This window comes from Bubalus bubalis, chromosome 5 (assembly GCF_019923935.1).
Source record: "Bubalus bubalis isolate 160015118507 breed Murrah chromosome 5, NDDB_SH_1, whole genome shotgun sequence".
NCBI lineage: Eukaryota > Metazoa > Chordata > Mammalia > Artiodactyla > Bovidae > Bubalus > Bubalus bubalis.
In genome coordinates, this window is record NC_059161.1 from 77,500,942 (window position 1) to 77,528,598 (window position 27,657).

The following is a 27,657-nucleotide window of genomic DNA, read 5'->3' on the forward strand; positions in this document are numbered from 1 at the left end:
TGCTAGGAAGCCCAGCTTTCCATCCTCCCCACCCACTCCACCCACACAGCTGAGGTCACACCGGCCCAGCCTCTTTTGCAACTTTCCCAAGTTTGTGCATAAAGAGAGAGGAGGAAAACTCAGAAGGAAGAGACTTGGCCTCAACAAGTTTGCTCCCAAAGCCTTTTTCCTTTGATCTAGCTGAGACTGCTGTTCTAAGGGGAGCCCTCCAGACTCAGAGAGAACCCCCCACCTGCCATTGGAGGCTGAAGACTGTGGAAGCTTTTCCTGGTTTTTGTCTGTTCCAGCAACCCCAGAGGTATTTGGGTTTGTGGGTGTGGGGAGGAGTGGAGGAAAGGGAGGCTTCAAATCTGGCAGCTGTGGAGCGTAGATCCAGCCCAGAGACCCTTCCACACCTGAGCAGCTCCCAGGGGTGGCAGCAAGCCAAGGCAGAAAGGACTGCTTGCCCAGCCCAGGGAGCCTGCCTGGTCAGGGCTCTGCATGGCTGCAGGCAGGGGGCAGGGCGGTGCGGCTGGCCACACAGTCAGAGGAGGGCAGAGAGGGAGCCGGCGGGGTTGGGTCCTTCAGCACCCCATCACACTAACAGGGCACCTTCCACGATGGAACCCGGTCGACCCAAGGGTCTCATGGGGAAACAGGAAATTCCTGGAGTAGGAAAGCGTCCCTCTTGTTCTAAATCGTGAATATTCCTCGGCGTAGCTCTGCAGGCTCAGGGAGTCAACGAACAGAGTTGAATAGACTCAGAGCTTAGTCTCGGCTCACCTCAAGCTAGTTGTTCCCAACTCTGGAGCCCGCTGGGCTATGATGGCGTTTTGTTAACTGCAAAGTGTCGTATAATTGCCAGGCATCATTGTATATTAACAAAAATAATTGCTTTGGAGTGGCTGATCCATTCCCCATCACACAAGTGCCTCGGAGATAGTGATTGATCTATATCTTCGACCTCCATAGTACTGATGTGTGGTAGGCATGCAGTACATATCCTGATGGATGGATGGATAGATGACTATTTATTGAAGACTCAATATTCCTGGCATGGGTCAGCCTCTTTAGAGGGATTGAAGGGTATGAGGCATTGTCCTGCCCTCTAGGCACTGACAGTCTACTTGGGGAGATAAGACTAATACCCCCAAAGAACTTAAAGAACGGGAGTGCTGAGCCTCCTGAAACCAAGACTTCGGTACACTTCTCCAAGGGAGCAGGTCTAAACCTGCTAGGTTTGGGGTGGGTGAGGTGGACTTGCAAGCCTTCCTGAGAGGCAATAAAGACTTGTGCTCTCTTGATAGCCTCTTTTCAAAGACAAACTTGCTCCCAAGATTGTAAACCCCATTTATGTGTTAGGGTGGATACCTCTGTGATTTGCCAAGGTGTGGGAGCAGAGACGGGAGGCACTGCCATGGGGTGGGAGGAGGGGGCAGGCTTCGTTGGCTGCCGTATGCTCGTCTGCCCCTGCTCACTGCCTCTCATCCCTCCTCCCTGTCCGCAGCAGTGACCCCTCACCCAACACCAAGGAGGCAGAAGCTTGTGTCTGGGTCCTGGTTGGGGCCAGAAGGGCAGAGAGAGGAGGAAAGTGGGCAGGTGAAAGCAGAGCAGGTCCAAGAGTCCTTAGGAGACTGGCTTGAAAACACTTGCGTGGAGGGGGTGGGGTGCGTGGGGAGGTACCAGCGCTGTCTTTCTTACTCTCCGGGCAATGAGTTATGCTGTAGCTTGAGCAGATGGGCAAGGTTAAGTCCTGCCAGGCAGGAGAATAGTTCCCGGCAGACTCTGTTCTGTGGGCCTGGGCTGGCTGAACAGGGGCCCTGCTTTCCAAATCTGCTTTTCTCTGTTATTTAACAGTGGAGGGTGATGACTCAGTCTGGCCTCCAGGAGGATGCACTGGTTTAAAGCATCTGAGTCAGCTGGGTTGGGAGGGAGGAATCTTAAAAGGACAGCCACTGCCAAAGCCCAGCCAAGGGTAGAACCCAGAGAATATGGGAAGAGCCTTTAGCACACGCTTCCCTGGTGAGCCCAGCCAGTGTCTACCCACAAGCCACCTTCTGTCACCACGGATGCAGTCTGGTCACACTCCTACTGCTAGTTATCCTGGGGCCAAGGACCAGGCTGTCTTATTTTTCAAGTAGAAGGACACACATTTACTATTAAACCACCCTACCAATGCATAAGCACAGAAACAAAGAGAAAAAACATTTTTTCCCCAGTAGAATGTGCCCAGCTGTCCAGATTAGCAGTGATTTATCCTATGTATACAATAAATGGCAGTGACCTTTATACCGGATCAACATGGGACCCTCTCACGTGGGATTCCTTACAGACCCAGCTGGGTTCTTCTCCAAGGTCTCTTCTTGGAGTTGTACCTGATCTTATTACCAGCTGTCATGTGAATCCATTGGGAGAATGGGGTATTTCTTCTGCTTTTGTTTCTTGGCCAGGAATTGCTTGATCCTGAAAGTCTTGTGAGAAGGCACGGTGAGGAACAGAGTCAACCACACACAGCGAGGGGTGGAGCAGGGGAGGGGGCGACACGCTGTTGTAAACAGCCCCCGCAGCAAATCCTTGCCGTTCAGGGGGGCGGGGGGTGGAGCTGCCTGGCAGCACACTTGGAGGGCACTTTAGGGGAAGGACCAGGTGGTGGTAGGCGAGGGAGCCCAGTAGAAGCTGAGGTGAGCTAGAATCTGGAGAAGAAAAGACTCAAGTAAAACTGCCACCCTATGAATCTCAGGAGGGCTGGCGTGGAGCAGAGGAGCTGGGCCTTCTTTCTGCGGCTTCTGGGGGAAATCCTCCTCTTGTGGAAGGAAGCTCTTTGGGGACACATCTGGCTCCATCTCTCCATGAATATGGGGAGGTGTGGGAGGTTGCACCAGGTGGACTCCGGGGTCCTTCTTCAGCGTACTGGAGCAGGATCCACACCGGTCGCTTGAAATCAGCCATGGTGGGAGTCTGCACCACAGAAAGCAGCGGGCACTGCGGATCCGGCCTGTGTCCCCCGCCACGCTTAGCCGTTTAACTGGGTCCTTTCAGTTTGCTGTAAGAACGTGACACACGGGCTACCCTGCAGAATCAGCCTCAGCCATGAAGGGTGTCCATTTTACCCACAAGGGAACAGACTCATCAAGATTAGGAAACTCTCCCGAGGCCACAAGCATACCGAGGTGGGATGAAAATCCTGACTCTGAAACTCATGATCATGCCATGGTCCCCAGAGGCCTCCCTCCTGCCCCAGACACAAATGTGACTATCCTGTCAGATGACTTTGGGCTGCCATCCATCCATCCACCTGCTCTTTTTAAAGGAATATTATCTTTATCGGATATTTTAAATTACAATAACTTAGACTAGTGTAACAAATTTTAACAGGATGTATATAAAATAAAACAATAGCTCCTAGCCTTTAATCTATCTTTCCCAACCTCCTGTTAATCATTCAGTATGTATCTATTCATAGCTTTCTGTGTGTTGCAAAGAAAGAAAGAGAGTGAAATAGCTCAGTTGTGTTCGACTCTTTGCATCCCCATGGACTGTAGCCTACCAGGCTTCTCCGTCCATGGAATTTTCCAGGCAAGAATACTGGAGTGGGTTGCCATTTCCTTCTTCAAGGGATCTTCCCGACCCGGGGATCAAACCCAGGTCTCCCACACTGTAGGCAGATGGTTTACCATCTGAAGCCCAAAACTGGACCCTGAGGGAAGTCCCCTCAAATGTCTTAAGAGCATGGTTGAGGGTAACACTGGAGCCATTATAATTCAGCATTTCTATGGAGAATTTCTCCAGACAAGAATACTGGAATGGGTTGCCATTTTCTTCTCCAGGAGATCTTCCCAACACAGGGATTGAACCTAGGTCTCCTGCATTGCACACAGATTCTTTACCGACTGAGCTATGAGGCAAGCCTCTGTGTACTGCAGGACAAGGCAGTTGTTTTTTTTTTAAGGAGTGAATTAATAAAGTGTTTGTGTATTGCAGGACAAGCATAAATATAATATTAAACATATGATCACATACGTAGGGCTGTTGTTCGTTTTTATACAATTGGGATCATACTATACAAAATGTTCAGTGATTTTATTTTACTTGAATCATCATCCTTTTCCACTTCATTAATTGACTTCTTTGAAAACTGCCTAGTATTCCAGAGTATGAATGACCATAATCTATGCCACAGTCTCTTACTGATGGACATTTAGTTTACAGTGTTCTTCAGCAATTACCTTTACAAAAATGTGTATTTGAGCATATGTGTATTTCTGTTGTATTTCTGTTGGATACACTTCTAGAATTAGAATCTAGGGTATGTTCCTATTAAATGTTGTTACTTGTCATATTGTCCTTCAAAAAGATGCTGCCAATTCATAGTCTTTCAGCAATAAATGAGAGTTTTTCCCCACCCATTTGTCAACACTAATTTTTTTTTTTTACTGTTAGTTTTTTTTAATTTGTTTATTTTTTAATTGAAGGATAATTGCTTTACAGAATTTTGTTGTTTTCTGTCAAACCTCAACATGAATCAGACATAGATATACATATATCCCCTCCCTTTGAACCTCCCTCCCATCTCCCTCCCCACCCCACCTCTCTAGGTTGGTTCAGAGCCCCTTTTTGAGTTTCCCGAGCCATACAGAAAATTCCCATTGGCTATCTATTTTACTTATGGTAATGTGAATTTCCATGTTACTCTTCCCATACATCTTACCCTCTGCTCCCCTCTCCCCATGTTATTATCAATCTTTTTTATTATTTACTTAGTTAGCTATTTGACTGTGCCAGGCGTTAGCTGAGGCACGCAGGATCTTCGCTGTGTGATGCAGGATCCTTCACTGCAGCATCGGACTCTCCAGTTTTGGTGTGCAGGTTCAGTAGTTGTGGTATACAGGCTTAGCAGTTCCATGGTGTGTGGGATCTTAGTTCCCTGACCAGGAGTCGAACCCACATCCCCTGCATTGCAAGGCAGATTCTTAACCACTGGACCACCAGGGAAGTGCCTATTATCAATCTTCTTAATTTTTGCTGTTCTGGTGGGTGGAAAAAGTAGTATTTTTTAACGTTGCATATCCCTAAAAAGTGAGTACCGCTCAAAACTTACTACTCATCATTTGTAAGATCTCTGCTGGTTACTTATTCTTGGCTCACTTTTATGTTCTGTGTTGTCTTTGATTATCGTCTGTAGAGTTCTTTACACAGAGTGGACATTGATCTTCTGTTATCCACATACGCCTTCTACCTCCCCTGCCCTCAACCCCAGCTCTGCCGCACCATGTCAATCCCAAGCCATCCAGCCCCCAAGACTCTGACAGAGGCACCAAGAGGGTGTGTGATCCTCACTGCAGATTCACAGAAGGCAGTAGACAGGACTTAGCAGTTAAGAGTGTGTTCTCTGGAGCTAGGCCTGGATTCAAATCCCAGCAACTATTAACGTAGGCTCTGCCACTCACAGACGGCTTCTAGAGGTGAACTACATACCTGGCTTCTCTAAACACCTGCTTCTTCAGTGGTAAAACAGAGATAATAGTAGCATCAATCCCCCAGGCTATTTTTGGGTATAAATAATAGCCATCAGATAGCTAACATTTCTTGAGCCCTTAATTTGTGTCATAAATGCATTATAATAATGTACTAATGTGTTATTAACCTCATGATGATATGCATATTATTTCCATATTCACATAGTGCTCTGCACAACACCAGGCAAGTAAACCTTAGCCTAGACTGAGTGCTGACGGCTGTGTGGTGACGTGTGTCACTCCTCTGCTTCAGGACGCTCACGGACCCCTGTGGTCAGTCTGCACGCGAGAGCTCCTGTCCAGCGGCCCATTCCCTCAGCTTCTGCTGTGCCTCTTACCATTTTGGCTGCCTTTCTCTCGGTCCCCTACAGCTCTACCAGGACTTGGTTGGGGTTTACCAGACCTGAGTCAAATACCCTAGATTCAGTGCACACGGATTCTACAGATTCGAACTCAGGAGGTCAGGGGGCAACACGCACAGAGCAGCCTCTCTGGCCTCCAGCTCACACATGAGCTCATCCATACACTGCGCGTGTGGCCTGAGATGAGTTATGAGTGACTTGGCTTCTCTGAGCCCCGTTGTACTCATTTTGAAGCTCAGGATTCTCCAAGTCCTACGGAGCAGCCCCTGTGGATGCTCAGCCAGGGCTGGCTCCCTTCCCACTCCCCTGCCCCGCTGTTTTCTGACTCCCCAGGGCTCTGTACTGGCTTCTGGGGCAAAGTTAGCAGGTTACACCAAAGCCTTTAGGTAGGAACCCACCCTCTCTCCCTTTCCTGAGTGGTGACTGATGCTTAGAGACACGTGCCCTTAGGAGCTTCTGAGTCACTTATCCTGCAGCTGGCTTCCTGGTGGGCAGTGACCTCGTTACAACATACCAGCCCTGCTTAATAGCCTGACTTCTCTTCCTCTGCCTGTCTGAAGTGTAGGAAACGTATGACAAATGAGTAAGCATTTGACAAGATTCTTGGCCTGATAGTCATGACCCTTAACCTTGATTCCTTCTTAGGCTTTTCTCTCCCCGCACTCTCACCTCACCCTTCCTGAGGCAAACCATCCACGTCCTCCACTCACCTATCCCCCGAGCTTGATTATTTCATTCTCTCCTCTGAAATATTCCCCCAACCTCATGAGTCATTTCTGCAGGGCCCAGGTTTGCCGGCTACCACAAACACATACACACACACTCACAACCCCTCACAGAACTTTCTCCAGGCTTCGGTCAGGACAGTTTCCACGTTCTCTCTGCTGTAATCGCTTATTTGCTTTGTCTTTTGCTCCTCCCAGTGTCCAGGGCAAGTCTCTCATGGCCCAGCGACTTACAACTCCAATAGATAAAGCATTTTTCAACTAGAAGGGGCCTTGGGTCACTGGGTCCCAGATGGCTCATTCTGTAGTCAGAAAGCCAAGACTCAAAGACAGGAAGTAACTGGCCCCAGCAGCAAAGTGAGAACTAGAACCAAACCCTCAGGACGTCCAAGGGAGAGCTTTTCCCAGTACCGGGGAAACTCAAGTTGATACCTCAACCAGGCAAAGTCGGAAGACCCAGGAGTTGGGAATAGTATATATGTGTGTGTACATAGGGGTAGAATGAAAGAGCAAATTAAGCACAATTCCCTGAAACAGTTTTGCTTTATCTTCTTAAAAATAATAATTATATATGCATAAATATATAATTTGTATGTATATATGTTTCACTTTTCACTTTCATGGCAACCCACTCCAGTGTTCTTGCCTGGAGAATCTCAGGGACGGGGGAGCCTGTTGGGCTGCCGGCTGTGGGGTCGCACAGAGTCGGACACGGCTGAAGCGACTTAGCAGCAGCAGCAGCAGCAGCGTGTATAAACATGAGGCTTCCCAGGTGGCACTAGTGGTCAAGAGCCCATCTGTCAGTGCAGGACATGTAAGAGATGCAGGTTTAACCCCTGGATCTGAAAGATCCCCTCGAGGAGAATATGGCAACCCACTCCAGTTTTCTTGCCTGGAGAAGCCCACGGACAGAAGAGGCTGGCGGGCTACAGTCCATAGAGGCACAAAGAGTTGGACCCAAATGAAGTGGTTTAGCATGCACTCATATATATATATAAACATACATATAAGCATTTTCCTCTTACAGGAACAATACACGTTTGACATGTTTGCTGTAAAAAAAAAAAAAAAAAAAAAAAAATGGAACATACTAAAAATAGAGAACAAAATTAAAATCATGTTGTTTTCTACCACCCAGAATTAATCACTTACATTTTTTATATATTTCCTTCTAGAACTTTTTCCATGCAGGTAGGAATTCATTTCAGGCTTCCCTGGTAGCTCAGCTGGTAAAGAATCTGCCTGCAATGCAGGAGACCCCGGTTCGATTCCTGGGTTGGGAAGATCCCTTGGAGAAGGGATAAGCTACCCACTCTAGTATTCTTGGGCTTCCCTGACGACTCAGATGGTAAAGAATCCGCCTGCAATGCGGGTGACCTGGGTTTGATCCCGGGGTTAGGAAGACCCCCCTGGAGGATAGCATGGCAACCCACTCCAGTATTCTTCCCATGGACAGAGGAGCCTGGTGGGCTACAGTCCATGGGGTTCCAAAGAATCAGACATGACCGACTGACTAAGCACACCACAGGAATTCATTTCAGTACTGGGGATGGGTATGGGGGTAGGGTTTCTACAGTTCAGTGTCTTTTGTTTTTCATTTAGATCCCATGGCATAAGCATTTTCCCGCATTATTATAACACGCTCACAAACTCCATTGTAATGACTGCTTAAGAGTTCACTCTGTGCCATAATTTTTTTTAACCATTTCTTAATTGTTGGATATTTATAAATGACACTGGGGAAGCACATTCTTGAACAAGATCCTTTGCCCGCATTTCAGATAATTTTTTTAGAACAAATTCCTAGAAGTGGAGGGTAGGGACATTTTTAAGGCTGTCCTTACTTGCTGCCAAGCAGCTTTCCAGAAACATGTACCAGTTACACCCCCACCAGCTGCATGAGAGAAGAGCCTTTTGATTCTGCCAAGGCAGCAGCACCTCGGGCTGGGGGAAGGCACCGCTTCACCAGAGGCCTCTCTGCATCCGAACAATGGGCCCCTTGTCCCGCCTCCATCTCCTCTTCCCGAACTGCCCTCCTTCCTGGCTCTGCGCTTGTCTGTCTGCAAGGCCTCTGTTCAGTCCAGTCCAGCCTTGGTGCTCCAGGCTGCTGCCTCCAAGAGCAGGGAGGGTAGAGCTAAAGGTGAGAGGAGAGCCTGTCCCATGGGGGCACCATCCTTCCAGCCCCAGGGAGACCCCCAGGAGAAGTGAGGGCAGGGAGTGTGTCAGGGTTGCTCAGTCATCTGCCTCCTTCGCAGAACAAGCCCACCCAAGTTCCTGGTAGTGATCTGCACATGGAAGGGGAGAGGAGAGGCCAGCCCCAGTGACAAAGGCCACAGGGGCCTCTGGCCAGCTTGAGGACTACTTCTGTTTCCCTGCAGATTCTGAAGCCCCTCCATGAATCCTCGGAAGAAGGTGGACCTCAAGCTCATCATCATTGGAGCCCTGGGGTAAGCCAAGTTCAGCTCGGGGTCTGGGGTCTGGGAAGCAGCCCCTTCCAAGGACAGTGAGACATCCAGGATGTGCTGCCCACTTCCACGGGTCCCTTTCTGATTCAAGTGGCACCAGGGAGGGTGTTCCACCCCAAGGAAGGGAGCCGAGGTGGGAAAAACAGGCCGGGAGCCAGACTACCTGGTTTCTGACCCCAGCTCCGCGGCAACGCCGCAGTAACCAGGTGTGTGACCTGGGCAAACCATTTAGCATGTCTGCCTTCCTCCATCTCGCCAAACACAGGAAAGGCCTGACCATTTTGCTGGGAGGTACTCAGCGCTCTACAAATTTCTCTGCTCACTTTGGTCCCTATTTCTAGAGTCCATTCCCTAGTCCCTTGCTCCTCAAACTGCAAATGTTAGAAATTCAAAATCTCAGAGAGAAACGGTGGTGAGACGGACAAGATGCTGAGAATGGTGTGGGGGTGTGTGTTCACGTGTCCTGGTTTTTCCTCTCAGTGTTGGAAAGACCTCCCTCCTCCACCGATATGTGCATAAGACGTTTTACGAAGACTATCAGACCACGCTGGGGGCCAGCATCCTCTCCAAGATTATCATACTGGAGGACACAACTTTGAAGCTGCAGGTGAGCAGCCCTCCCATCCCCTCCTCAACATACGTGCCTGAAAGTCACCCCACAGTTCCCGGACAGGCACTCACGCAGCAATGTGCACCCAGAAATAGAATCGTACAGAGCACAGGTCAGCAAACTTCAACTCATGGGCCAAATCTGGTCTTCCATCTGCTTTTGAAAATGAAGTTTTAACGGAGTACAGTCCTACCCATTTGTGACCTGGTGACCTTATGGCTGCTGTCACACTACATCAGCAGGATTGAGCAGCAGCAACAGACAGTGTCTGCAAAGCCTGTTATTCAGGAGTACTTTCACATCTGACCTGGGAGAAAATGAGGGCTCAGATGTGACAGTACTCTTAAAAGTGTTAGTTGCTCAGTCTTGTCTGACTCTTTGCAACCCCATGGACAGGAGCCCACCAGGCTCCTGTCCATTGGATTCTCCAGGCTGGAATACTAGAGTGGGTAGCCATTCCCTTCTCCAGGGGATCTTCCAGACCCAGGGATCAAACCTGGGTCTCCTGCATTACAGGTAGATTCTTTACTGTCTGAGCCATCAGGGAAGCTAAATATTAGTGCAGAGACTCTGTAGTGTACATGAATGACAGAGTCATGTCTGTGCATGAGAGGACCGCATGCGTCTTTACCCAGAAAGGAAGCTTTGACATGAGGTGGCCTGGTTGAACGTCCCTTCAGCCACTCATCACAGCCCCACGGGGCCACTGCTCTTTCCCTTCCAGATCTGGGACACAGGCGGCCAGGAGCGATTCCGCTCCATGGTGTCTACATTCTACAAAGGCTCTGATGGCTGTGTCCTGGCTTTTGATGTCACTGACCTGGAGTCCTTTGAAGCCCTGGAAACCTGGCGGGGTGATGTTCTGGCCAAAACCATTCCAATGGAGCAGTCCTACCCCATGGTGGTGCTGGGGAACAAGATCGATCTGGAAGACCGGCAGGTACCATCGGCTCATTCATCCATTTGCCAAACGTGTGAGGACCAGTTACATGCCAGGCGCTGAGCTAAGTCCCACACATACAGAGCTGAAGCAGGCATAGTCCTTCCCTTAAGAGTTTCAGAGTCTAGTAATGAATGCATTTTAAAGGTAATTATGATGCAACATGGTAAATCGTGAGCAATCATAGAGAACACCTTGGGGACCACAGGGAAAAGGCAACCATCTACTCAAATCCAGCGTATACAAAGGGCTTCCTAGAGGAAGTGGGTTCCAGGCTGAAGAAACAACATGAGCAAACATAAGAAATAGCATCAGCAAAGGTAAGAAATAGCATCATGATATGAGCTGAGAACCAAAGGCAATTCTGTCTAGAGACCGGGAATGGAAGAATGAAGGCCTAAGAAGTAGGCAGGTGGGATTTGAATTAATCTGTAGAATAGTATTTCTTTTTTTGGTAGAATATTAGTTCTACCCAAGGTCAGATATGGAGTCTGTAGTTATGCATCCTTGAATCTTCAAATATTCTGAGAAAGTAGTAATCTGTATTTTTATTAGCTTAAGCATATTCTACATCATCTGGCTAACCGCTTAACAAATGACCTGCTTGCCCCATGACTGCAGTGACCACATCTATGTAGGTATTTACTTATTGTGGGCATTGAGTCAAGCTCTGTTCATCATTGCCTACTAATAAGAAAAGAGTAAAAGTAAGTTTATTTATAAAAGATGTTCTTGTGCCAAACAAAACCCAAAAGACACCACAAAGAGTGTTTGAACAAGCTGTCATAGTGTTTCAAATAGAGACAATAAATGGGGAACTGAGTCATCATATTTGAACCACATTTTCAAAGGGGTTCAAGTAAAAAGTGATAGGAGAACCGAGGCATCATTTGGAAGGATGAAGGGTGGATGGTGATTGAGGGTGCTTCCAGCTAAGCCATTGTCTCCATAAGGAAGAGCCTCCTGTTTAGAGAGAAAGATGAGTTTGGATTTGACACGCTGAGTTTGAGGAGCTTGTAAAACAACTGATTGGGGATGACCAGTAGGCTTTAGAACACATAAGAATGAAACTTCAAAGGAGAAGCCTGTGCTGGAAATAGAAATACAGAAGTCATCGATTCTCTGGTTACTACAGGTTGCAAATTTAATGTCAATTCTCTAATTACAAATCCTCAATCTCAAATAAGAGTCTAAGTCCTAAGTTCATTCACAGCCAAGCAGTCTTGAATTTCCGCACTGGGGCCAGCAGCAGGTGAGAACACGGTGGCCTAGGAGGCAGGTCCCATTGCCAGCTTTACGCATCCACATGTGCTCCCCTTCTCAGGATGGTTCTGGTTTCAGGCTCTGTTAGGAGTGAAGCGGAAAGAGGAGAAGTGGTCAGAAGGGCAGGGAAATCCTTATTTGACTGGTACTGTCTCGTGCGCTCCAGCAGATATGTCATGCTGTCTCTTGGTGGGTGACTCCTTTGGGTCCTAAGAAGCCTCCAGTGGAACATTTAAATGTACCTCCCATGGCAAAGGTCTTGCATATTCTTCCTCTGTCTCCTCAGCTCCTAATTTAGGAGTTTAAGAGCCATCCTCCATCCCAGTTCAGCTTCTCCGGCAGATGCTCTCCTGACGGGGTTTATAACAGCCACAGGCTGGCGAGCTCCCCTTCCCAGGGCGCACCGGTGCGTGCTGGCCGCACTGATAGCCCAGGGTAATTCATTCTCAGGGCACCGTCCTCTCTCTGCCCTGATGCCTTTCGCCTTAAACCCCACGGGTGCAGTTAGACACCTGTCCACTGTAGCCACCAACTGTCACGTGGCCTCCCTGAAGCCCTCTTTTGGTCAGAGTTGAAGCTTTATACGGTCTTCCTCTTGTGTGAGTGTTCCCCCAACACAGTTCTCTGCAAAAAATATCCTTTCTAAACCTTCCTTTTCAATCTTTTTCTATCCATGCCGGAGGGCTTGGAGTCATTCAGCAGATTCTTGCTCATCAACCTTTGGAAATGTGCACGGTCCCATGGGTGGGCTCTCTCCCAACCAACTTGATATCCAGCATCTATCAGATGGTAGTGTCTCTGCCACAACTTCCATTTTAGCATCTTGCTTCTGTAGGTCGTGGGATGGGAGGTCAGGGGTGTTCAAGACTGAGAGTCTGACTTTCCCTCAGTGAGATAAGAGGCAGCATCTTCTGTTGAGAGGGAGGAGGAAGGGAGGCAAGAAGGAGTCTTGAGAATCATGGTGAGGCTGCGCCAGGCACTCTGGAGAGAAACAGGTGAAGGAGCTGGCCAAGGACGAAGCCCGGGACTGATGGTGCAGCAAGGGCTCCGCTACAGGAGGAGACCAGGAGACCAGCTGAGTGGAGTCCAGGTTGTGGTTTTCTTCAACAGCAGTGCAGGGGGTGAAGGCCAGGGACCTGAGGGAAGGTTTTTCCAGACAAGAGCAGCTGAAGAACAGAGGACCCAAAGGAGTCACCCACCAAGAGACAGCGTGACATATCTGCTGGAGCGCACGAAACAGTACCAGTCAAATAAGGAGGGCGCCGAGACCCATGGAGGGAAGAGGAGAGACCAGGAGAGGCTGAAGAACCAGGGGGCTGTCAGAGGTTGAAGAGCAGGCAAAAGGAGGAAGGGAAAAAGACACCACGTGTAAAGGTTCATGGAGGCCCTGGGCTGGGCCTGGAGGGGCAGGCGGAATGGGGAGGAGGTGGAGATGGTGGGAGGGGAAGGAAGTGCGAGGCTCGGGGCTGCGTGGAAAGGAAGCTTCACCAGATCACAAGCATCCAAGGAATGAGGGTACCGGATGGGAGGTGTAAGTGATGACTCAGAGGGGTAGAGGCATCCAATCCCAGCTGCGGGGGCATGAGCTTTTTTTCTGCAGAGAGAGGAAGAATAAAAGTTTGAAAGAAGCAGTGAAGCCCAAGGCAAGCCCAACTCCATCTCTGGGATCTGTGCTGAACAGGGTGTGGAAAGAGCCCCCCCACTGGAGAAGGCGACAGGATTTGGAGGGGGGCAAGCCAGAGGAAGAGAGGTGAGGAAGTGCTCACAGGCATGAAACGAGCACAGGGAAGTGCAGAGGAGGGGCTGGGAGTGGGGCGCACAGAGGGACTTTGATCCACAGTGAGGCTGGGAGGTGGTCGTCCTCCAAGGGCACAGACCGGGCAGAGGATGCTGCCAAGCCTGAGAGGTGAAGCCCGGGCTTGGAGCGCGGGCTGCAGATAGTCCTCACTCACACAGGGCTGAGTGGATAAGGACCCCGAAGGACCACCTTCTCTGAGCTCAGATTCATGTGTGTCTTTGGGCAGTTTCAGCTTCTTTATGAAATGGACACCAGACTCAGATTTCATGAGGTTATTTGAGGGTCATAGGCAATGATGCCTATAAAGCACATGGTAATCTTAATACATGAAAGAGATTGTTACCCACCTTCTTAATATCTCCAGTGTGGGGGCTGGAAATATAGGGAAGTTCTTCCTACTTAACAAAAAGAAAATGAGTATTTAAAACACATATGCTAGATGTGGCATGATGAAGTGTTAGTCGCTCAGTCGTGTCCAGCTCTTCGCGACCCCATGGACTGTATCCTGCCAATCCTCTGTCCATGGGATTCTCCAGGTGAGAATACTGGAGTGAGTTGAAATTCCTTTCTCCAGGGGATCTTCCCCACCCAGGGATTGAACCTGGGTCTCCTGCACTGCAGGCAGATTCTTTACTGACTGAGCTGGGGAAATGAGCATTGATGATGGTTGTACAAAGACGTGAATGTACTGATGCCACTGAACTGGATGCCTCAGTATAGTCCAAATGATACATTTTAGATTTATGTATAAATATACATTTTATATTTATATATACATATGAATATATAATATATAAAATTACATTAAATATATAATTATATAAAATATACTTATATAAAATTTACATTTTATATTTATATATTATATGTATGTTTATATTTTATATTTATGCATATTTTACCTCAATCAATCAATCAATATCTCACCAGGATAATTATAAAGAAATTGCTGACTTAGGTTTTTCTTAAAGTCTCTACCTGTTTTACAGAGGTAAAGGGGAAAAAAAATTGTTAAAAAAAACAGCTCTGCTAGCATCTATGCTATGAGGAATTTATTCACTAGGACGTAAATTCTTTGCTCTCAGGTAGGCAGTTTCTGATTTACTGCTGATCCATAACATTGGGATTATGTTTTCTGAAGATACTCTTTGTTATTTTTTATTGGTTTAAGATGTATCTGACCTATCTCAAGACACACAATGGATCATTTTAGATGCATATGAGATGGAAAAGCATCATAGATAAATGTCTGCAAGACGGACTAATTTTGTCAAACATTTGACTGCTGATGAAAAATAAAATGTTAATAGTATGTGCGCATGCTAAGTCACCTCAGTTATGTTCTACTCTTTGTGACCCTATGGACTGTAGCCCACCGGGCTCCTCTGTTCATGGGATTCTGCAGGCAAGAATACTAGAGTGGGTTACCATGCCCTCTTCAGGATCTTCAGACCCAGGGATCAAACCCACATCTCTCATGTTTCCTGTTTTGGCAGTTGGGTTCTTTACCACTAGCACCACCTGGGAAGCCCGTATATTGTTAAGGCCAGAGGAGCCTGGTGGGCTACAGCCCATAGGGCAGCAAAGAGTCAGACATGACTGAAGCAACTTAGCACACACACACATCAGCCAAAACAAAAATCAACAGAGTAACACTTCCAAAGTTTTTACCCTTCCCACATTTCCATGTACCACAACCTGAGTTTATGTCTACAGTCAGAGCCTAAGTGATATATAACTGTTATTTTATAAATAAAAGACAACAAGATTTTGAAAATCATGAAGCTGGTGCTAGAACTGGAAAGGAAAAGTGAAAAGTGCCATGTGGGTCGTTTTTTCCCGTGGCGACTTTGAGGTTGACTGGAAGACGTGAGGGGATTATAAAAAGAACGTTAATTCGCAATACAATCTCAACTGATATTCTGGAGTATGTATTTAACCACTCCGTAAAAACCAGACAGAGAAGGAGCGGGGAGAAATGAGATAAACGTCTGTCACGCCAGGCAGCGGGCAGGGTCGGTCATTGTCCACGGCAGAGAAGGGGCTGTGCCTGTGTATCACTGTACATGTGGGCTTATCTTCCTAGCTCTGTCTCTGGGTGAACTTGGGCACCAGTCTGGGCTTCTGCTTCTCACGCCATGAGATACGAAGAAGTTCCCTGCCTCCTGGAGAAGCAGAGGCACTTGAGCTCATTTCAGTTCACTTCCATGTTTACTGCAACCCCTAAGGACCAACAGTGTGCCCAGAAAGATGCTCGTCACTTGGTGGGGAGGGGCGGGGGGGGGGGGGTAGGATATAAAGAAGGAGGGAACAACAAGAAGAGGAAGTCCAGTCCTTGACCTAAAGTCTTTTTAAGGACTATAAAAGATACAAAGCCCCTTGCACTCCTAAGATGCCATCAACATATGGCAACATGTTAATTTCTAAGGGTCGATTATGTGTGTGTTACTGGTGAGGACAACGATAATCAGCAACCTGGCCATCCTTGACGCTTCATCCACATAGCTCAGGATTTTGCCCGAACTGTGAGGCGTCTTGGTTGTTCACCTGGTCAGGGATGCTTATGCTCCAGGGGAGGGGGGGCGACCATCCTGGCCAGCTGGGGAGCCACTCGCACCAAGAGGTGGGCGGACCTTAGGACCAGAGGCCAAGACCAGTGCTGGGGCTGCTCCCTGCTCTGCTCCAGCGCAGCAGCTCCCAGGAGGCTGGGGAAGGAAGGGGATGTGGGGATGCCGTCCAGACGCCCCAGAGGGCAGGCCGCTCAGCTGACCCCAGTGCCTGGACCTGCGGCCAGAATAGCAAGGACCAAAGAGACAGGCAACAGTGGAGCTCCTTTAACCCCAGGAAGACAGACTTTCCAGAACCTGCAGGAGACAAAGGATAGTCTCAGATCTCCCCCTGGCTGCCCTGTGTTCAGGAAAAGGAGCTGAGTCATTCTTTGTTATGACAAAAACCTTGGCTCCCTTAAACAAAGTGAAATAATGGTTATAAAGGCACAGCAAATATCAACATATGGTCATTCCCTATTCCCCCAAATAACTGATTAAACTCAGGGGAGCCAATGGTCTTTGGAGGTAACCCACAGAGCTGCCAGAGCCTTCTCCAAGCCAACATCCTCAAACTGTGATTGGCATTTGCATTTGGGTAGAGGTGTATTCATTCAGCCTGTGGAGAGAGGCTTGTGGGGCCAGGCCAAGAGCTACAAAGTCCTGACTCGGAGCTCACGGCTCAGACAGTAAAGAATCTGCCTGCAATGCAGGAGATCTGCGTTCAATCCCTGGGTCAGGAAGATCCCCTGGAGGAGGAAATGGCAACCCACTCCAGTATTCTTGCCTGGAGAATGCCTTGGACAGAGGAGCCTGGCAGCTACAGTCCATTGGGTTGCAAAGAGCTGGACATGACTGAGCGACTTCACTTTCACTTTCTTTGTTTCTTTCTGAGCTCAAGAAAGCTAGGGTCCAGTGGGAGACAACAGAAGCACAGTTCCTGCGCAGGGCCCGGCAGAGGGCAGTGCAGGTGGCGTGAGAGCGTGGGGCTGGGGCCGCCTCCGAGCTCTGCCTTTCTCAGCTGTGTGATCCGAGGCAAGCTGCTGAAACTCTGAGCCTCAGGGGTCTTACTTATAAGTGAGTGAAAGAAGCTCAGGCGTGTCCGACTCTTTGCAACCCCATGGACTATACAGTCCGTGGAATTCTCCAGGCAAGGATGTTGGAGGATAAGGCCTTTCCCTTCTCCAGGGGATCTTCCCAACCCAGCGATCGAACCCAGGTCTCTCACATTGCAGGCAGATTCTTTACCAGCTGAGCCACAAGGGAAGCCCAAGAATCTTTCCGACCCAGAGATTGAACTGGAGTCTCCTGCATTGCAGGCGGATTCTTTACCAACTGAGCTATCAGGGAAGCCCTCTTACCTATAAAGTGCAGCTAAAAAGACCCACTTCAGAAGGTTGTTAGAGGATTAAATGAGTTAGTATGATCAGACGTCTAATCCAGCATGTGGCCCAGAGTAGAAGCTTATCAGCTGCTCCCAGGACTTTCCCCTGGGAAAGAAAGGTTAGCAGGGACCTGGGTTTCTGCCCAGCAGCACGGGCCTAAAGAGCCAGCTCAGGAGAATGGGGTCCTCCCCCCAGGCCCTGGCTGGTGTCTGTTGCATCCACCTGCCTTTGCAGGCACTGAGGAAGGAGGTGGTGGCAAGAAGCCACTCCCAGTCCAGGCTGGGAAGATGCTGTAGTGAGGAGGGCTTTAGTTCTTCCAAGTCTGTGTTCAAATCCTGCTCTGTCCTACACATGCCAGTCTTCAGTCTTCCTCATGTGTGAAATGGAGCTAACAATAGCCACCTCATTGGCTTGTGTTAAAAAAAAATAGCACAGGTAAGCTTACAGCCACATGGAAGGTTCTCAGTATATGGGCATGGCGGTGGGGACGGTGGGGCTTGGATAGTGGTGGTGATCGTGGTGCGGACGTGATGACTGCAGGGACGATGGCGATGATGATACAGGAATGGTGGTCATTTCTTCCCCTCGTGCAGGTTCCACAAGAGGTAGCCCAAGGCTGGTGTAAAGAGAAGGACATTCCCTATTTTGAAGTCAGTGCCAAGAATGACATCAACGTGGTACAAGCCTTCGAGATGCTGGCCAGTCGGGCTCTGTCAAGGGTGAGTGGCACACTCCAGGGCTGCCCCCTAGGATGGGCGGGCTCAGAAGCATTTAGAAAAGTACACGGTGGGCACAGGGAGGGATGCGGCTGGGACAGGAGTGCTCATTATCTTGGTTAATTAGTTGCTGAATGAGCTCAACAGTACTCTAATTCTGGAACCACAGAATTCCAGAGGCATTAAGCTTCCTTAGCTTTATGGGGAGTTCATCATTGGTGGTCCCTCAATCTGACTGACTATCATTTGTGGAGTTTCCATAAAATACAGTCCTGTACCTCACCCCCGCAGATTTGAATTCAGTAAGAGTCTGAGAAGCAATGAGCTAGTTCAGTCCTCACTGATGGGAGAGCAGCCCCGTGGCGTTAAGTATTGGTCCAGGAGGAATAATCAAGCCTGGAGAATTTGCTGACATCCTCCAATCAAAACAATGGATAGATGTAGACCCCGTGGTGTGGTCTTGCAACAAGCAGGTCTTGAGTGCGTCATTTGCGCCGGGCCCCTCGCAGTGCCCCAGGGTCCCTCTCTCTCGTAAGAAGACAGGCCCACACAGGAGCGGCTGCAACACAGGCTTTGCACGGGGGGCAAGGACGGGTGAGGGGGACCCAGAGGAGGGGCTCACAGCCCGCACTGCAGAAGAGAGACAGGAGAGAGGACAGGAAGCTCAGGGCAGGCTGCCCAGCAGCATTAGCAGGGTTTCACTGCCATTCTGTGTGGAGTCTGGAAACTGTGAAGAGGGTCCATGAGAGACTGGCATTGGGAGGGGCTCAGCCCGTTTCACTGTTCTGCCACATCCAGCCAAGGTGAGCTTCTTAGAAGCAGGGAGAAGGGCATCACGGCAGTGATTTTTAATTTTTAATCTTTAAGGAAAAGCACACATGAGGACAGGCGATTGGAGGGTTGCCCTCTGCGGAGGAGCCCACTGCCTGGCACTGCCCACCATGGGGAGGGACAGCAGCCACCCCCAGAAGCTGCCCAAGGAAAGGGTTCAAGCTCGCCATCTTCATAGCCCATTGCCTTAACCTTAGGGTTTGTCCTCGTGGGCTATTCTTAATACATCCCCTCCAGGCCACCCGCGCTCACCGTCTCCTTTATGGGAAGCAGAGGCTATCTCCAGCATTTGGTCAAGTGCAGCTCCGTCACCCAGTCGGTAATACAGACATGCCTGCTCAGGCCACTCTCTGGAAGACGCGGGAAGCTGTTTGACCTTGTAGGGTGACGCGTGATCAACGATCCACCGCAAACACGGTGCTGTGATCACCGAATGCTTACTCTCGGGGAAGCTCCATCAGCTCTAGCAGCCCGTGTCTGTGTGGTTAGCGTCTGTCCTTTCTGGAGAAGGCATGTCCTTCGTTCCTGAAGCCATGCCCTTCCTGCTGTCACTGTCATGATGCAGCGGTGTTAGCAGATGGTAGCTTGTCTTGTTCTTGTTTTTGCTTTCTTCCCAATGGCCTTACTTGTCAAAAGAACGGATTGGCAACCCCGTGTCAGTCCCTCGTGATGATGGAGGAAATTTACGACGAGAAGTCTAGAGGTCACAGGTGTGACATCCACGGTCAGACTGAGCTTGGTTGGATCCTGGCCTTATGCTTTCAGGTGGACTCCTGGGCAAGACGTATGACTTCTCTGAGCCTCAGTTTCCTCATCTGTAAAATGGGAATAATTGCATCCCATAAAAATTATTGAGATGTCAGGCTAGGGCTGGAGATGTAGACCTCATGGCCCGTGGTCAGGTAGAGGATTAAGGCGTCCACAATGGATGGTCAGGGGGTGAGGAAAGTGCCATGGGGTGGGGGATGACCAAGGCATCAATGTGACTGAGAGGTGCTGGTGGCAAGGCCGGTAGGATGCTTACCCAGAGAAGGCGCCTGTCGGCTGGATGTTGAGGTGACAGCTTGCAGGTGGACGGCTAGGCCAGGGAGGGTGTGAGCAGCAGCTGCAGAGGGCAGAGAGAAGGGCGTGGCAGAGGCCCAGGTGTGAGTCCATGGGGCTCATGTGAGGGGCCACCACGGGCTCCATCTGTACGAGGGGGAAATGGGGCCTGGAGGGAGCCAGGGTCGCTGGGCCGAGGTGAGCAGCGAGGCTCTCAAGGTCAACAGCAGCAGACCATGGAGGCCTGCTGAGCCCCGACCAGACCTCAGGCTGCATACGATAGGCCCATCGTCTCTAGACCCGCTGCCAGACCCCTGGGCCACACAGGAGCCCTCCTGGGGCCTGGAAGCCAGCAGGGTGTGTCCCCCTGCAATGTCTCTGTTATGGAGAGATTTGGAGGAGAAACATTTTGCACTAAAGCAAACATGCATACTAGGACACAGAATGTAAAAACACATGTGGGCTTTTAAGGTGAAGCTGGAGTTTGCAAAACTATATTTTAAGGTCAAAGAAGAGTTTTCAAGGACATTTCCTCCAAGAACCTGTCTCTCCTTCTCATGTGCTCATTCACAGCAGCCCAGAATCCTTGGAGAGGAGGATGACGGAGGGACCCCAGCCTGGGGTGGGAAGAGCTGGGCTCTGAAGTCAGCGGATCTGGCTTTAAATCCTGCCTCTACCTCTTACTCACTGTGTCCTTGACAAGTCACGTGCCTCCTTAAGCCATCGCTTCCCTCCCTTTACAGTACAAGTAATGGTATCTTCCTCGTGGGGATGTTGCCAGGGCTAGATAAAATAATATGGCGGTACAGAGAAGGCTATAAATAAAAGGTAGCTGTTTCTATTCATTTATTTTGGCTGCACTGGGTCTTCGCTGGGGCACCTGGACTCAGTAGTTATAGCATGTGGGTTTCGCTGCCCCGAGGCATGTGACTCTGAGATCAAACCTGCATTCTTAATCACTAGACCACCAGAGAAGTCCCTAAAAGGTAGCTATTTTTAAATGAAAGTGCAGGGAAGTTTCATGCTGCAGGGAAGATGAGCTTGATGGGTGGTTCTGAAGGTACAGGCATGAGAGGACGGGGATGGCAAGGATGCGGCGGATTAAAGAGACTTTGGAGGGAGCACTGTTGACGGTTGATGATGATCAAATAGAGGAGAGAAGGAATCAGGAGCTGCTGAGGTTGATGGCGAGGTTTCTAGCTTGCCAAATGGAGGAATGATTGATTAGTGATGCTGTCGACCAAGATAGAAAAGAGAGGAGGGAAAGCAGAAGCCTCACAAGAGGAGGAACAATGTGGTCCACTGGGGCACACGGCATTTGAGCTTTTGGGCATTTGAGAATGTCTGAGTTCTGCAGTGAGCTCTGGATGGAAGGAGCAATTTACAGGTAGAATACAAGAAGAGGTGCTCAGTTTGCATTCTGAAAGGAGAGAAGGTAGGTAGTTACATTACTGTCCCCATCTGGCCACTTTGAAGGATCAGGTGTTTAGCTATTCATGGTTAAGAATGCCCTCACAGAATAGCATTGAAACATGTATATTACCATATGTGAAACAGATCGCCAGTCCAGGTTCAATGCATGAGACAGGGTGCTCAGGGCTGATGCACTGGGATGACCCTGAGGGATGGGATGGGGAGGGAAGTGGGAGAGGGGTTCCGGATGGGGGACACACGTACACCCATGGCTGATTCATGTCAATGTATGGCAAAAACCACTACAATATTGTAAAGTAATTAGCCTCCAATTAAAATTAATTTTTTAATTTAAAAAAAAGAATGCCCTCATAATCAAAGAAGGGAAACCCACCTGCTTTGGGGGATTTGGGCTGACAGGATTTTGCTCTTACCAAGTTGGCAATACCACCCCTGATGGGCTGGTCAGGCCTGGCGTGGGCCGCAGTGTGGAGGCCCAGTTCCTTTTGGGTTAATTAGAGAAAGACATAATTACCATGTCTGGGAGAAGGCAGGCTGACTAACAGCTAAGCCTAGTGAAATTACAGGACTTTTATAAGGTCCTTGGGGTGCAGGATGTAAAGGCAGGGTCATGAGGTGACCAGGCTCAGAGAGACAGACTCACAGCCACATCCTCACCGAAATGATGTCTTAGGATTCCAGGTGTTATGTTACTCGGCATGCACACACTTGCCAAGAGGACTGCGGTCCGAATTTCACCGGGAGCCTAATTATGGCCTGCCGGTGACTTGGAAGCTCTGTAGGAAACCCGAGGATTGAGACGATGCCCTTTTCGAGTGAAATGATGTCATAAATGGAAAGAGCTCAGGGCTGATGTGACCCTGGGGAGGATGTGACTATTACTGGGTGAAGAGAGCCGGCCTGAAGACCTCAGTCTTTACCTGTGTAACGGATGAGTAGGCTTCTCACATCCTCCGAAGCAGCATTCTGTTTGTTCCGCAAAGTGCAGAGCAGCTCAGAAAGTGCGCAGCTGCTCAGGCAGCTCAGACTCTCCTCCCACAGTCCGGCACTGAGGCTGAGGCCCAGGCTCTGCTCATGGTCTCAACCAGCCTGGATGTGAGGCTGGGGCACTCTCAGGGTGGTGAAACAGCAGGCCCAGCCTCCTGGCCCAACAAGAAATGTTCTGACTCCAGCCAAGGTATCTTTGTTGTTCCCGGTGAGAGGGGGACTGACAGAGTACCAAAATAAGAGGCTCCTTTCAAAAGCCTGTCTTTCTGGAAGCAGTGAATCGGTCAGCCTAAACAGTAATGCTCGGCTCCTCCTTGCCCTCCCTGAGAGGCTCAGAAGAGTCAGGCTTTTAACCACAGTCGGCTCAGTGGAGTGCGCATGCCCTGCAGAAGGGGCTGACTGCAGGACTCAGCGGTGTCCCGAGCCATGCAGAGCCCAGCCCGCACACCAGGCCTCGGCGGTGCTGGGAGAAGGAGCTTCTCTAGCCATTTTCTCTGCTTGGGCACCTCTGGGTAGGAGTCTGCTCTCTCGGGGTGAGGAGCTGGGGGAATCTGGGGTGTGCTGGGCTGGGTCTACAAGCAGTGGGCTAGGATCCTCCCCAGCAGAGGGGGATATGGGGCTGGCGTGGAGACATCCCTGGAGGGACAGGCTTTCATTGGGAGACACTGGCCCCCACTCCCCAAAACTAATACTTGCTCTTTATATGAGACAAGGCTTCCCAGGTGGCGCTAGTGCTAAAGAACCCACCTGCCAGTGCATGAGATGTAAGAGACGTGGGTTCCATCCCCGGGTGGGGAAGATTCTCTGGAGGAGGGCATGGCAACCCACTCCAGTATTCTTGCCCAGAGAATCCCATGGACAGAGGAGCCTAGAGGGCTACAGTCCACAGGGTCGCAAGAGGCGGACACAACTGAAGGGACTTAGCATGCACGCATGCATATATGACAAAGAAAATTCTAATTTCCCCAGAGAATTTGCTGAGGGCTACTCCAGGCCCATCATCCAGGCTGACTAAGGGTAGCTGTGCTCTGCTGGCTGGTAGAGCTGAGAGATGGGGGCTCTGCAAGAAGCAAACACATGAAGAAGGGCTGGGTCCCAGGCCCAGTGCCCTGAGTTCTGGGCTGTCAGGCTGAACTACTGCTCAGCCTGAGGGTGGCAGTGAGCAGCGGGGCATCAGAGGACCTTCTTGTGCATCTTGGGGGCCACCATCATGAGGGCAAAGCAGCCTCCTGGGATCCAGAGTCATGGGTACTAAGGATTTGGTTGACATTCCCCAGCTGGGACCCACAGAGGAAGTAAAGGAACAGACATCATTCTGGAAATCGTCCCCTCGGAGGGGCACTTGAGACAGACAGCCGCATGGAGGGGGCTGGTTCCCAGCTCAGGTCCACACCAGTATATCCACTGGTGTGGGTGGTGAGTGATCCACTCACCATCACACACACAACACCTGCCATGGGAGGAGTGTGAAGGCTGGGAGCTCAGAGACGGGGGAGCGTGAGCAGAGAAAGAGACAGGATCCGTCTAAGAAGAGGCCCATCTCCTGCGGAAGGACGGCCTGCCTGCCTCACCCCTGTGCCAAGAAGGGCGGCTCATGGCGAAGGGGTGGCCAGCCGGGTGGGCAGAGGCTTGTCAGGCTGACCGCAGGCTTTCTCTGGACCTTGCTGGGACAGGAGACTTTTGGAGGGTGGGCAGAGAAGCAAAAAGGCCCAGTAGAAACACTGAGTCTGTTTTTGGGAGGGCTCCCTGGACGTGGGAGGGACAGAGGATGGAGGGGAGGTTGGGAGCTGGACACAGAAAGCTGATGTGTGGGGACGTCCGCAGGGACGTCTTCTGCAGACACAAGCAGCGGTCTGTCACCTCTGTCACCTGAGGTCAGACGTCCCCCGGGTTGTCCTCTCTGGAGAATGGTGAGTGAGGGGACCCGGCTGGAGGTCAGGAGACCTGGGCCGCTCATGCAGCCGCCGGCCTGCTCTGGGCTCCAGGGAAGTAGCTGGAGAAGGAGGTGAGGCAGGAGCGGGCGGGGAAGACCTCCCCTGAGCCTCCCAGCTGCACAAGGCCAGCGAACAGAAAGCCCGACCACCAGCAGCCATTGAGAAATAGAGAGCAGGGGGAGCTCGGCCCGCTGGGAGGCGAACGCTGACGCCTCTTTTCCTTCCGCAGTATCGAAGCATCTTAGAGAGTTACCTCACAGACTCCATCAAGCTCTCACCGGAAGACCAGCCCAAGAGCAGATGCTGCTGACCCTCCGGACCCCGGCTCTGCGCGCCCAAGGACGGAGCGTGCGCCGAGCTGGCCCGCCGGCCGCCGGCGCTCAGACGGCAGCCAGGCTCCGAGGCCAGCCGCGGCCCTCGCCTCCGTGCGGGCTCCAGACCAGCCCCGCCTCAGGCTGAGCGCAGACAGTCAGGGCGGAACCCGGGACGTCCCAGCCGAGTCCCAGAGGAGTCACGGCCCCCTCGCTGGCCCCGGCTTTCCTGCCCTGCGCCCTCCCCGGACACCTCCTGCTCTGGAAGGTGCATCCCTGCATCCAGGCCGCTGTGTGTGGAGGCGATGGACCGGCCTTCCTCAGCGCGCCCACCGCACCCCACCCCCTTAGAGCCTCCGCACAGCTGTGGACCAGGGTCCCTGCAACCAGGGCTGGGGAGGAGGTCCCCCTCAACCCCTGGCAGCAGCTGTTCAGGCCTGGGACAGACTGTCTGTCTGTGCCCCCGGAGCACAGGACTGAGGGAGCACAGGAAGACCCCGCGGGACCGCGAGTGTCTCCTTGGCAGGCTGCGGCCTCAGCTGGTTCGTCTGTCACACGAGGGTAGCACGTGCCCTGCCCACATCCTGTGGCTCTTAAGGACCAGAAGCTCGGCTTCAATCCCAGGCACTCCTGTGGAGACACATTGGCCATTCCCTCAACAAGTCCTTTTGGGTATCTACTATGTATGATGCCTTGAGGTCCAGGGACGCGTGTAACAAAGACCTGCTCTCCTGGTCTGACGTTCTGGAGAAGGAGGGAGGCAGTAAACCCAGAATTTAACCAGATGTTTTCAATTAGCAGGTAAGCGCTTGAACCAAGCAAGGTAATGGGAGAGAGAAGGACGGAGGGTGGGGTTAGGTGCTGTTTCAGATGTTTCAGACAAAGTAGCCCAGGAGGTCTTCCCTGGGGAAGCGACATTGGCCCAAAGGCTGGAGAATGAGAAAACGGCTGCCATCTGAACTGGACGAAGAGCGTTCTGAGGACAAGTAGAAGCAAGGGCCAAGGCTCCAGGTCAAGGACAAGCTTGTTTTATTCCAGGGACAGTGAAAATACACTCATTAACCTGAGAACTCAAAGCTGCTATTCCAGAGACAAGGTGGACACCGCCCTCCCACCCCCAACCCCAGCCCCGGAAGACTTCTTGCCAGCTGGCCACCAGAGGGCAGCAGTGCGCCTCCCAGCAGAGCCGGAAAAGGCGGCTCCATGGACGCTGGGAGGGCCGCAGTTTTCCTCTGCTGAGATGCTCAGAGCTCGTTCTTTGGCTCCGGGCATTTTCAGTCCTTCGAGATTCGTGAGGCAGAAACATCCCAATTTCTTAATCCTACTGAGAGATGGGCAAAAACTGCTGCATCAGTGATTCAGGCAAGAAATCACCATCGGTGATAAATACTGGAAAGCCGGGGAGTCTGTTCCTGCAGATGCTACAGCCATAATCTTTTTTCTGCTGGTGACGAGCAGCATTTACAGAGCCCAACCTGAAGGGAGTTGGCGAGATGACCGACTGCCCCCCAGAGTTTCCGTGGCCACATCCATGCCCACCACAGAAGTCTCCTGTCTACACAGAAGTACCCTTCCCTGAATGTTAGCACAGGACTTCCAAGCATCACCTAACACTGAAGATTCGCCCAGAGGTAGAGGAAAGGGGAGGTGAGGGGTCAGTAAGAGTTTGGGGAACCCCTTCTCCCCACAGGAACAGGCGGCCCAGCGCACAGCTCTGTCTCTGCGTCCTTCGTGGGGGCGGCACTCTGCGTGTCATGCGGGCTCTCCTGGGGGGCAGTGGGACTGTGGGCTGGATGCGTGGTGCGTGGAATGTGTGCACAGCTCGTGCACTTCAATGGGTGTAGGGACCATTCTAAAAGTGCACAACAGATAATAAATGTCTTTCTTAATTTTAATCCTTTGTGGTATTTGGCTTTTAAAGTCTTTTTTTTTTTTTAATGTCTGCATAGTTCAAAATTCAAAAGATACTAAAAGGGAAGACAAAGACATCAAAAAGTAAAATAGGACCATAATGGTCAGTGCCCACTGCAAAATGAAAATGCCTCGTCCCTTGTCCAAAAATCATGACAAGTTCCAAGATGGTCACGCTGAGCTATTGAAACAAGCATGGGGTCCTTCTGAGCCCAGGTACCACCTGCCTAGGAAGTCATGACTGAGTAAGCATATTTTCTCAGGGCTCTCCAGAATGACAGACCCTTGCCAGGCCCACCTGAGCTGCTTGGAGATAAGAGGTTCTGTCTTTGCAAAAGTCACGTGGAGATCCAACCCCAGGCCCAAACCACACATTCCGAGTCTTGTCTGGAGTCAGGGGCCAGGACCGAATGTTCACGTGCAGGTAGAGAGTGGGGTCCGCGGCCCACAGCCTCGCTCCTGTCATGACTAAGGGACATGCTAGTGACCAGCCTCAAGATGGAACTGAGCTGAAACACTGTGGGCCGCTCCTCACCCCCAGCCCCACGCTTGAGTCAGGCTGGCCCTCAGTTCCCACCCCGCAGGGGCAGGTATTGGCAGAGAGAGGCAAGGTGTGGGGGCTCTAACTCCGGGCTCAGGAGAGCCCACTAGAGCCTGCGTGAGGGTGGGGCAGCAAGTCGCGGGGCCCTGCCCTCAGCAACCCTTCAGAGAGGGGACCCAGCCAGCAAGACTGGGTGACCAGGCCCTTCCTGGACCCATCACAGCCCTGCTTCGAGGGGCAGCTGCAGGCTGCTAGTGAATAATCGAGAGAATCCAGCCCAGGGCTCTGTGTGGCACACACCCATAACGTGAAAGTGAAAGTCACTCAGTCATGTCCCACTCTTAGCCACCCCATAGACTATA

The 27,657-nt window shown here is 50.8% G+C and overlaps 1 protein-coding gene across 4 annotated transcripts; it reads left to right on the forward strand.

Annotated features, from left to right (window-relative positions):
* Positions 1-26,738, forward strand: RAB7B (RAB7B, member RAS oncogene family). 4 transcript variants are annotated; one of them, XM_044943274.2, is made up of 7 exons: positions 1-298; positions 8,961-9,029; positions 9,528-9,654; positions 10,382-10,597; positions 13,542-13,610; positions 18,183-18,308; positions 20,751-21,026. In XM_044943274.2, the coding sequence occupies exons 2-7, from the start codon at positions 8,977-8,979 to the stop codon at positions 20,874-20,876; spliced, it is 717 nt and encodes a 238-aa protein (XP_044799209.1). In that variant the 5' UTR covers positions 1-298; positions 8,961-8,976; the 3' UTR covers positions 20,877-21,026. The 4 variants fall into 4 exon arrangements, with proteins under 4 accessions (XP_044799209.1, XP_025133432.2, XP_044799210.1 ...); XM_025277647.3 differs by lacking the exon at positions 20,751-21,026 and adding an exon at positions 24,762-26,738 and having other exon boundaries at positions 13-298; XM_044943275.2 differs by lacking the exon at positions 13,542-13,610 and having other exon boundaries at positions 13-298.
* The last annotated feature ends 919 nt before the right edge of the window (positions 26,739-27,657 follow it).